At 36.8% G+C, this 11,679-nt stretch overlaps 1 protein-coding gene across 22 annotated transcripts in view; it reads left to right on the top strand.

The window, feature by feature from the left end:
- The first annotated feature begins 400 nt into the window (after positions 1–400).
- Mysm1 (Myb like, SWIRM and MPN domains 1) overlaps positions 401–11,679 on the top strand; it is a 52,960-nt gene continuing 41,681 nt past the window's right edge. For all 22 annotated transcript variants that reach the window (XR_010043203.1, XR_010043204.1, XR_010043205.1 and 19 more), the window contains exons 1-5: positions 401–513; positions 4,506–4,584; positions 6,124–6,194; positions 9,245–9,319; positions 10,865–10,943. Coding sequence is in view for 18 of the 22 variants with exons in the window: in XM_063236584.1 (XP_063092654.1) it covers positions 446–513; positions 4,506–4,584; positions 6,124–6,194; positions 9,245–9,319; positions 10,865–10,943 (372 nt within the window). In the remaining 4 variants the exon portion in view is untranslated. The remainder of the gene's footprint in view (positions 514–4,505; positions 4,585–6,123; positions 6,195–9,244; positions 9,320–10,864; positions 10,944–11,679) is intronic.

Below are 11,679 nucleotides of genomic sequence, written 5' to 3'. Positions count from 1 at the left end.
TGTCAACTTTCTGAGCCTCTGTTTCCCCATATGTGCCATCAACCCCGCCTATCTTAGAGGGTGAGTGTAAGGGTGGCCATGAGTGATTTTAAATCATAAAAATTTGTGTAAAAATCAAACGATAAGATATATGTTCCTTGACTGTTGAAATATAAGTCGTTTCGCACTCTACATAAGCAGTAAACGACCCTTTCTTTAGAGAAAGACTTAAAGATAACGATCCTTTCTGGCTGACATTTACAGGGTTCACACAGCAGTTTTGGCTTTGTTTATCAATCTAGGATATGTGCGGCTAACCCCATTTTACACAGCAGTGGAAAAAGCCAGGGACACCGCCCAGAAAAGCCTGACGCCGGGCACTTCCGGCTCTTCCTGTGGGAGCCCCGCCCCGTACCGCAACATCTCGCGGGATCTCAAGGGAGGGCAGACAGGGTCAGGTGCTATCATGGCGGCAGAAGATACGGATGTGGATATCGAAGGGGACGTGGTGTTGGCAGCGGCGGCACAGCCGGGGTGAGACGTAGCGACGGGGTGTCGCCAGACTGGGAGGGTCGCGGATGCGAGACCAAGGCCAGGGATAGGAGGCGGGCCCGTGGAGGGCCCAGGGAGCAGAAGGCTGTGTGCCGGGCCCGCTCCCCGCAGTCCCGGAAGTCCTCGCGCTGTGGGCTCGCGCTTGCCGGAACCGCCGGGTGTCCGCACTCCTCTCTTACCACAGTGGGCTGCCTTCTCTCGGTGCATTGCCCTTGCGCCAGCAATTCCTTCAGAATCTTCCCAGAGCCAGCTTGAAGTGGAGCAAGCGTGCCTCGCGGGCTGCCTTGGAGAATCTCCTTCATCTTTGGCTGGCCGCGCGACCTCGAACGTGTCGCGTCACCCCTTCTCCACAGCGATAGTTAAGGGTGTTTTTCGGAAGGAGCAGTTTACCTCAAAGGAAAGGGGCCAGGTTTCCGTGTTGGGCCATTCTGAATTTTCTTCTCCAATTGCTGGTCCTCCGTTACTAGCAGCGTAACCTGTGCAAGACGCTTAATTTGTCGGACGCTCAGAATCATGTACTCACAGGGTTGATGTGAACATCAAAGGAAAGAATGGTGAAACGCAGTTTAGCATTTCGTGGATGCTTTGTAGATTTATCCTCAAGGACAGTATGAGGAGTGAGAATTTATTTGATCCGTATTCCTGCAGAACAGGAGAGGGAGTTGAAATTATAATCTCCTTTGATGCCTTCTAGTCCCAAGTAAGAAATGTGACTGCAGTAGTGGAAGAGGCTTAAACTGGGAGGGAATCAGAAGATCTGAGTTCAAAATGCAGCCAGCTTTGTTACTTAAAACTTTGTCATAATTTTACTAGAACGCTGACTACATTGAACCATATGAAGTTACCGATATTAGACCTTTCTTTTACCCTACCCCTACAGTGACAGTTCCGTGTAGTCGAACGTGATACCAGGGGCTCTTGAGAAGAGCCTCAGCCCCACCTAAGAGGCTCTAAGTAACAGGGAATTTAAAAGTGGCGAACGCCAAATAAAGCATTCTGAAAATACAAGGGGTAAACTCATGTAATCATTTTCCCTCAAGTTTTTAGGCAGAGCTGTGCAGCTTAAATGTGAGAGCCTTTAATAATGCTTGTTCATGTTGTGTAGTGTTTCAGGCTTGGTCAGGGGATTTTGATTGCTTGATTTAAGGGGGTAGGAAACTTACCCATAGACCAGAAAGAAATGAATTAGCTTTGGAAATGCCATCATCCGAGGACGTAGGCAGCATGCCTCGTACATAGGCTTATTTTAATTTCTCATTGAATTTTTCTCCTTTTCTCTTTCTGCTCGTTTTCTTGAACTTTAATGATAGTGTATAATCTTAGTGGCACACAAGCAAGATTAAAGGTTATTGGTTCAAAAGAGTATCGTTGACCTCAGTGAATGATGTCCTTGAGACATACACATATACATACAGTATGTGGTGAACAGCTGATGGTAGTATATGAAAAACCTTTGATGATTAATTTAAAACACAATCCTTTGAACATTTGCTAAGCCTAGGTATAGAACTTAAAGATAGCATTTGTCTTCTTTTTCTTATTCTTATTCTTGACATTTGAAGGGATTTTGTCACCTGCCTTCTCACTGACCCCCACAGTTCCTGATGATATTTCAAGACTTAGGTTGAGCCATAAAAAATTTTGCCAATGTTGTAACATATTTGACCTACAAAAATGGCAGTTTCATTAGTGCAGCCTAAAACATGCTGATATTTGCAAGTCTTTCACTAACTCAGATCTTTATCTTGAGCTTCTGATTAATTTACCCAACTCTCTGAATCTGTCGGCAATTCAATGTCCCGCAAATACCTCATATCATAAAAATTTTCCCATGAAAGCTGATTCTCCATTGTCCCAGTTAAGCAAGTGACACCAACACCCACAGATCTGTGAGCCAAATTAAATCTCTTTCTTAAAAAAATCCACCAATCACTCAAGACATAAACTTCATCCCTTTTCCTGATCTCTTTCCACTCCCCCATCATATCATTTGTTGGGGCCTGTTCATTTTGTATAATTATCCTTTCAAAAGTATTAACTCTTTTCACACTGATTGTTGTTTACAGCAAAATTTCTGCCAGCCAGAGTATTATTTTTAAGCTCACTTCCTCTTTATTGCTCATTGTCACTTTGGGCCCCTTTATTTTCTGAGGTTAGAGTATCTTTCTTACATCCAAATTGACTACTCCATTCAATCCCCAGTTGGTTTTGTGGTAATATTTTTGTTCTGTAACTACTAGAGACCTGTGTGGCCCTTGTCTCAACTACATTATTATTCAGTCATTCAATAAATACCAGTGTAAGAAGTGAAAAAGCCAACTCCCTGGACCCAGAGCATATATTCTTGTTGGATGAGACAGTAAACTTTACATACCTGACAGGTGGGGTAAAGTGGAGAAAAACAAAGGAGAGAAGATGAATGGCTTGTCAGCTTTGTCTCTTACAGTCCACCAGGAAAACTATAAGGTCTGAAACTGAGATTTAAGGGCTAAGTGGAATGGCTGCCATTGAGAGTAGCAGATTTGGGATGAAAGGTAATTTTAGCTGTAAACATGTTAATTTGTGATGTCTGTGGAAATTCAGGTAGCTATCCATACGTATACACATTGCTAAACCTATTAAGGAATGCTATGAAAAAAAATTTCTGCAGTAAACTTGAGGGTAGGAGTCCCACCTCCTGCCCTCATGGCCGATGCAAGTTATTTGAGTGAACAGTTTGTTCTGCTGATGAAAGTCTCAGAATCCTTTAGTCTCTCCCAAATCTGTGTTGACTCTTGAGTTTAAACCTGCTGTTGAAAGTTGATGGAAGCTACTGCTTTTAATTTATTGTAGAGAATGATAGTCCCAATCTTAGTTACTTTTCTAACTGGTGAGACAGAATACCAAACCCTTAAAGTTAAATAAGAGAAGGTTTATTTTGGCTCACAATTTGAAGAAGTTTCAGGCCAGAGTTGGCTGGCTGTAAACCAAGGTGACATGGCGGAGAGGCCTTGGCAAGCAGAAACAGTTTATGGAAGGCAGAAGTCAGCGCAACAGCCAAATAGTGAAGAAAACAGCAGCAAAAGCAGTAGCAGTCCTCCCCTCCCTGTTATCTCTTCCAGGCTGCCTGCCTCTGCGGTGTGCCAGTAATATTTATTGAATGCCTTCCTGTTGTCCACATCCAGAACTATGCTAAACTCATCAGTGGACTAATTCAGTAATCCTGTATTCCTTCACACACCCTAGATCCAGAATTCTGAAAAGCCCCACCTGTGACCGGGTGAGACTTTGGAGGGACATCTAGGTGTAAGCTGTAATAGTCCCATGATTACTGTAGCTACTATGGGGCTAGTTAAAGATGCAAATGTATGAATCTGTTGGTAGGTTTTTGCACTATTAGCAATACAAAGTTCTTATTAGGTGAGGCCTGGGAAAAGTCTGTAACTAGGAAGCTGTAAGGTATAAGGTACAGAACCAAAATATTGGATTTAATTATATCAGAGTTTGGATCCCTGAATGCATAAGGCACACATTGTGGCTTATTGGTTTATTGAAAGAAGTGAGAGGAATAACAAAAGTTTGATCCTCTGAGTACAAAGAAATCCTTCAGAAGACTTTTTCAAGTTATGTCAGTTTCGGATTTGGTTCTTTCACCTAAATTTTTTGTCTTTGTTTTAAGGGTGGTGCTATAGGTAATAGTTTTTTATGGTTTAGATACAGCTAAAAGATTGAATTGCAGAGTTTTTATATTCATAAGGATATTCATCAAAACTAAAGTGTTGTTTCATGGCCACAGAACACACTGTAGTTGTTACATTTGATTATTTTTCTCAGGACTCAAAGGTAGAGGAGCCATCTCTTTGTTAAGTCTGTTTGTTATGGGAAAAACGGAACTTTTTGCTTAATACTAGCAATCTGCCAGCCACTGTCCATGTGCATTATAGCCACTGACTCATGTAATAACATTTTTATATGCGTTTTCTTAATTATTACAGAAGTGATGAAAATGGAGCATCAGCTCTACAACAAGATCATTATCTTGATTCATCATGGAGAAATGTGAATGGCCTTATTGTAAGTATTTTATAAAATGTCCACTGACTTAAATTGATTGCTTATTGTGCCTCTTCTTTGTTTTTAACTGAATGCTAGTTCTCAAAAGTCACAGAAATAATAAGGTAGAAATATTTTTTGGACTTTAAAAATAGAAGAAACCTCTTTTCTTTTGACTTTGAAAAATAACTTGTTGAAAAGCAACTATATCTAGGTATAAACTATGTTCTATCACTTTTGTGAAACTTGATTTCTTCAAGTAAAAAATAGGATTATCACAGAATTACTCACTGTGTGCCAGACCTGAGACCAGTTTTGGGGAATACAGCTATAATCGTGACAGATGTGAGCTTGCTCTGAAAGAGCTTGTATTCCAGAGGGGAATCAGAGAATAAATAAATAGACAAACAGTTGTGGATTATGAAGGAAATAAGCAAATCAGTGTTCACTGGGAGTATTAGGTAGGGAACCTACTTGTGATCAACTTGTCAGTGAAGAAAGCTCTAAGGCAACATTTAACTTGAAAAATAATGAGAACAAGTAGATGAAGAGTAAAGAATTCTAGCTAATGTAAAAAGTGTAGTTGGAAAGAGATCTATTCCATACCTATAATATTTTGACAGTAAATGACGAGGGCTCGAAATACAGGAGAGAGCTCTAACGTACGGGATTTTGGGAGTTAGATTATGCTAAAGGGTTTAATTTTGTTGTAAATGAAATGAGACATCCAAACATTTAATATAGATTCTATGCAGATGAATCCATCTTTCATAAAATTTGTTCTGAGTGCTGTAGTGAAGCTTAGAGGGAAGCAGTAGAGGCATCAAAGGAAGATTAAGTAAAGTTGAGGAAGGTGATTTGGCCCTTGGTAGTAACAGAAGAAATAGAGTGGAGAGACATAATATATTTTGGAGATAGAGATACTTGGTGGATTGGGCATAGAGGTTGAGGGAAAATGAATCTGCAGTGAATTTTTAGTCTGTAGATGGAGTAACAGTGTCTACACTGCCGTTAACAGGATTGGAAGTGTAAGAGAAGAGGCAGGTTGAGATACGTGATGGTGAACTCTTGAATATGTTAAATTTGAGAAGCCACGTAGATATCCAGGTGGAAGTTTTGAGTGAGCAGTTGTGTGTAACAGTATGAAACCTGGAGAAGAGACATGAGCTGAGAGTTTTCCTCTTTGAGAGTTGAAAATGAAAATGATCCACAGGGGATTATGGCTGAGAGAAAAACCAGTTGGGAATTTTGGAAATAGTTTGCTTAGCAAATGCATGCAGTCTAATAATTCCTCATACATGATAGTCGTTTTTACCATCATGAATGGAATCATAAACCTTGGAATCTAACAATTGGATGTAAAATCTCTTCTACTTGAACTACAAGTAGTGCTATAGGTACATTTCTGAAGTGTTACCACCTGCCTCATGGTGTTACCATGAGAATCAAAACTATGTTTGTGTGCTCAATAAATAGTACCTGTACTTATTTGTAATCATAGTATTGTGTTTTATTTTAATTTAACAGAAAGTAATTATATGTATATTCATTTCTTAATAGCCTTGGACTCTAGATAACACCATCAGTGATGAGAACAGAGCTGTCATTGAGAAAATGTTATTGGAAGAAGAGTATCCTTTAATTATGAGGAAAGTAAAAATTTCAGGATTAATAATTTTAGTGAAATTTGTAAGACACACAAATTTAAGTGTCACATTGTTTTTCTTGTGTAAGGAACCTTAAGGATAAATAAGGAGCAAAATGGAGATAGATGCTGGAAAGTAGGAAAAATATATTCAAATGGAAAGGGCAACAAGGGAGAGGGGAGGGAAGGAAGGGGAAAAGATTTTTAAAAAAAGAATGGGAAAAGTGGAAACCCAAGCTTTTGTTAGTAGGGAGAGGAAGGAGGATTGAAGGGAGAAATGGGAAAAAAAGTAAAACTATGATACATGATGTACAGGTACATATTCCCTATGGTGAGTGTGATTGTTATGGCAAATATATACCATTAAAAAATGGAAAAAATAAATGTCAGGGTGAAAATCTCTCAGTGCAAAAATTACAGAAGAGGCCAGTATAATCATTTAATTGGTATTATTTGGCTACTGCTGGCTGCAGTGTAATATGTCACCTACCTATGCAAAAAGCATTTCTTGGGTTCTCTTTTTTACCACTGAGTCTGAGCTCTGACTCACATTTCTCAGTTAGTCATCACTGAACTCTTTATGTGACTAGGAGTAGAATTATAAAATATTTAAATCAGAAACTTAAATCGAAGCTTTCATTTTTAAAGTTGAAACTCAGAGATATGTATTTGACCCAAGGTTCAGAATTAGATTATATAAAAATTCTGATTTTTTTTACCTTGTGATTTGTGGGTTTGTTTCTGTAGAAAGAACCCTAAGTTAAAAGCACAAAGTAAATTCTGTAGGATAGTTTTTCCTCACAAGTTTTAGATTATTGTCAACATGGTCCAGCCTCTAGTTTCTTCATTTCTTTCATCTCTGTTCTTACATGTAAAAATGAGATAATTGAACAAAACAACTTGTGATTTTATGAATTACACAGGTTAAATAATAGTCTAATAAATATTGGTTTATTTTTAACTCTTATTTGCATTTCTTGGCTTTCTGTCCACTATTTAATAAAAGGAACTTATTTGTTTTTCTTCTGTTTTCATTTCTTACTGTGTTGACCTTTATGTGTGTCTGTACCTTTAGTTACCTCTTAGGCTTTCCTATTCACTAACTGTCCCTTGACATTGGAGTTACAGCCTGTACTACTGCTTTTCAATGAGAGGTACAGAGCAGATGGAATTGATTTTATTAATATACTTTATTTAATTTTAATAATGTAAGTTAAAGTACTTACATTAAAGTTAAAGCTTCTAATCCCAGCACTTGAAAGCCTGAGGCAGGAGGATCTCCTTGAGTTTGAGGCCAGCCTGAGCTATGTAGTGAGTTCAAGGTTAGTATGAATTACAGAGAGAAACCCTAACTCAAAAAAAAAAAAAAAAAAAAAAAAGACTATTTTCAATTTATGTGAAATATTAATGATGTTAATTTTCATTATTTGTTTTGTGGTAAGTCTTAAATCAGTATATATAGCCAGCCCTGGTGGTGCATACCTGTAATCCCAGCATTTGGGAAGCTGAGGAAAGAGGATCTTTTCGAGTACGAGATCATCCTGAGCTACAAAGTGAGCTAGCTCAAGCTAGTCTGAACTGCATAGCGAAACCCTGTCTCAAAAAGATCCCCCCCCCAAAATCCAGTGTGTGTTTTATTTTTAGATTACACTTCAGTTCTTGCTGTTTTCAAGTGCTCAGAAGTCACAGTGTGGCCAGGATTGGTGGTCACTAATTGGACAGTGCAATTCTAAGTTACATTAATGAACATTTAAACCTGTCACTATTCCTCTCCAGATACGGAAACTAATATGGGTTACAGGTTGAGGACAGGCATCGTGAGTATAGTGTGTTTATATTTTTGTTCTATTTAGTACCTAGCATAAAACCTGATATGTGCACAGTATAGAGTCAGTAAATACTTGTTAAGTGAAGACCATCTTTAGTATTGCAGTAGACTAGTTTCACATACCTTGAAAGTGAGCTCCTTGGTAGATTTGATCTAAGCGTTCTTTATTTTTAATAGTGCAGAGATTTCAGAACTCTGCTTTGTTATCTTTAGAAATAATGAAACAAATATCCCAAATTAGCTCAGACAACCAATCAGATTCCTCTTTGATGTCCCTTGTATATTTCAAGAAAAGAGAGATTTAGCATATTCCTGCCGACTTATGCCATCAGTGCCATGTGCGTGACTGTCCCACTGGTGTTACAAATGTATCTAATCACCTTCATTGGTCTTTTTACTAAAAAAATTAATGAAAAGTCTATAAAAGGAACAACTCTAGTTGGTTTTTTGAATTTGAATAATTACTGCCCAAATATAAATACTAAAACTATACCAATTAAAAATCATTACAATATCAAATTTATTTTGCTAAATTGAATTCTATATTCATGAATAATTTATCAATAACTATCTAAATTTTCACATGAAAATCTTGTACATAACCCATTGCTATTTAATATAATGTGCATTTACAACTGCTGCACCACAAATTACCTGTATTAAAATTTTTTTATATCATTTTAATGTTTTCCTTAAGAAACTAATATGATATCTGGTCTGCGCAGTCAGCGCATTTCTTTATATTACTATAATCAAGACTCCCTGAGAAGGTGTACAAGTTACCCAGTCAGGCAGTCGTGCATGTACCACTGATGGTTCAAGCCAGCAGGAATAATCAAATTCAAATGATAGCCACCCAGTAGCAAAACTTAAGAATTACAACCCTATTGTCAGTGTGTTAAATACTGAGCTATTTCTTCTCAGTCACTTCTAATAAGAAGGTAGGAGAAACTACGTTTATATAGCACAAATTTTACGCAGGTATTGTGTTGTGGGACTTTACGTGTGTTTATCCATATAGCAGCCCTGTGAAATAAATAGGTATAAATATTTTTGTCATAATTTTTGCACATGTGATAAGGACTTTGAAAGGAATTGCTTTTGTTTGAATTCACAAGTGTGACTTTGATGAATCTTTAATGTTTATGTCACAAAAGAATTATATGACTTTAGTATAATTTTTAAAGGTTTCCTTAATAATTACACAGATATTATTTATCTAAAAAATCTCTTCCAGGAAAATTCTGGCGTGATCAAAAGGATGATAAAAAATACCTGAACAGGTAATATCAATTTACACCATTAAAAATCTGATTTCACTTTTAAAACTTCTTTACAAGTGTCCTATTTTTTCATGTGGTACAATATGCATAATACAGAAATCCTGTACTTCGGTTTTTATGTTTTTTAAACTTTTTTGATTGATTAAGAATTATCTGAGTATTTTTTAACATTATAATTGGCCTGAAGAAAAAGCCATCTTAATTAAAAAATAAATAAAATATAAAAACAAAGATCTTTGTATAGATGTTGGAATGTGAGAAGTCTAATTTTTACATTGTCACTTATTTGCCAGGATTTGGTATAATGCTGTTTACGCAGTTTACAGCATTATGGAAAAGATGGCTTCCTGGAGATCTTAGAGGGAAAGTTTTAAGAAGCTGTCCAGTATAGTATGATTTGACATGTTTTTTATTGCTGGGTCAGCTAATTTTAAATTATTTTGAACAAAAATAATTTGAATTTGGCTTTCAAGAACTATCTAGACAAATTAACTACAGATAGTCATCAGTTGCCTGAGGCATGCCATGCTGATTAGAATTAAAACCTGCCACTCAGACTTACATCCCATCATTTCTTTTTGTACAGGTCTGCACATCTTGTTTAAGGAGCCTCTGTGACTTCTTTTTGTAGAGTGCTCCTTCTTTATACTGTACTGTGTTTTTTGCTGATTGTGCTATACAGCACAGTACTGTAGTTTTATGTTGTACAGCACAGTTCTACATGTAAGAGTTATACAAATAAAAGCAGTCTTTTAATTGGAGTTTCCTTTTATTATTTCTTTGTTTTGATTATTACAGTGTGCATTCTATATACAGTTCCTCATTCAGTGACTAATTTACATAATAGCCTATTTCTAGGTACAGAGCTTGATTGTTAAATGAGTGCTTGCCTTTCCCCAAGATTAAAAAAACACTAACATTATTTATTGTTTTTAAACTTGCGTGTTGAAGGGTGAGCTTACATATTTGTAGTTGTCCATGAGCAGTGAACATTACTTGGTTTTGTATATTGAACAGTGATAAAGTGGAGTTAATTGAAAGATTGATAGCTGAATTAAATTAGCTTCATTGGTATGTTAAATTTCTTAAGTTACGGAGTTTTTTAACAGTACGTCTAACATCATAGTTTTGTTACTTTTCTGGCGTAGTATTTATAAATGAGAGCGAAAGAGATATATCTGGAAATATATGAAGCTCTTACACACCTTTGAGAATTTGAGAGTTTGTTACACATGCTGCGTTGTGTTCAGTCGAAGTGGGGCTCTGTATTTGTATGTCATACTGGCTTCCGTTAATGTCTTTTAATGTTATTCTCAGTCAGCCCTGAAGATGATGTGTTTTGGGACGCTCATCGTGAATGGGGATACCTAATAGGATGAATTTCTCCCCTCAGATAGTGGCTGTAGCTTTTTTTTTTTTTTTTTTTTTAATTTTTAGACTCAAAAGTATTGAGCTGCTAATGCCTATGTGTAACCTTTAGCTGCATAAATATGGAATGTTCCATTTCAGAAAATTTTGTGTGCAATTCCTCTTTTTCCCCTTCAGGGTCCAGTCTCCTACAAAACCAGCAGGTTACTCCATAAAGTGGACGATAGAAGAAAAAGAGCTGTTTGAACAAGGGCTGGTAAATAGAGCAATTTTTAATTTATAGTAAAAATGGTTCTAGAAGCAAATACTGATAGAGTTATAAGGTTAACTTGTAGCAACCAGAAATTTTTTTTTTTTTTTTTTTTTTTTTTTTTTTTTTGTCTTTTTCGTTTTTATCGGTACCGGGGATTGAACTCAAGACTGCCTGCTTGCAAGGCAGGCGCTTATGCCGCTGAGCTAAATCCCCAGCTCCCAGCAACCAGAATTTTTAATTATATTTATAATAACATAAGTATAATTAGTTTTTCTGTAGAGTAATAAAAGTATAATACAAGACAGTTCCTTTTAAGTTAGGTCTAAGGTACTAAAATAGATTTGTACTGATATTTGGTTATTATCACACTTTTTGGTACTGATGAAATCCAAGAAATTGAGCTATATCTATATACATGACACCACTGTCTAGGTGAAAAGGCAAACTATTTGTCTGATGTTTCCTTAAAACAAAGCCCTCCCCCCCAAAAAAAACCCTGTATGCTTGAAAGTAGGTGATCAACTGAGGATTTTTTTTTTCAACGCTTTGGCATTGTGTACACAGTCCACACTTTTTAGTGTGTTTATTTGAAGACCAGAATATTTCTGTTCCATGACTGTTCCATTGAAATCTGTTTAAATGTGCAGTTGTATTACGGAAAGATATGTACACTAGTTTGTATTCTGAAAATACTCAATACGAAGAAATTGTTTAACACAATATTTAGGAATATTTTTAA

Source organism: Cavia porcellus, unplaced genomic scaffold, assembly GCF_034190915.1.
Source record: "Cavia porcellus strain 051 isolate PalLab524CR breed Dunkin Hartley unplaced genomic scaffold, mCavPor4.1 scaffold_25, whole genome shotgun sequence".
Lineage (NCBI taxonomy): Eukaryota > Metazoa > Chordata > Mammalia > Rodentia > Caviidae > Cavia > Cavia porcellus.
This window is presented reverse-complemented; position numbering and strand designations above follow the sequence as displayed.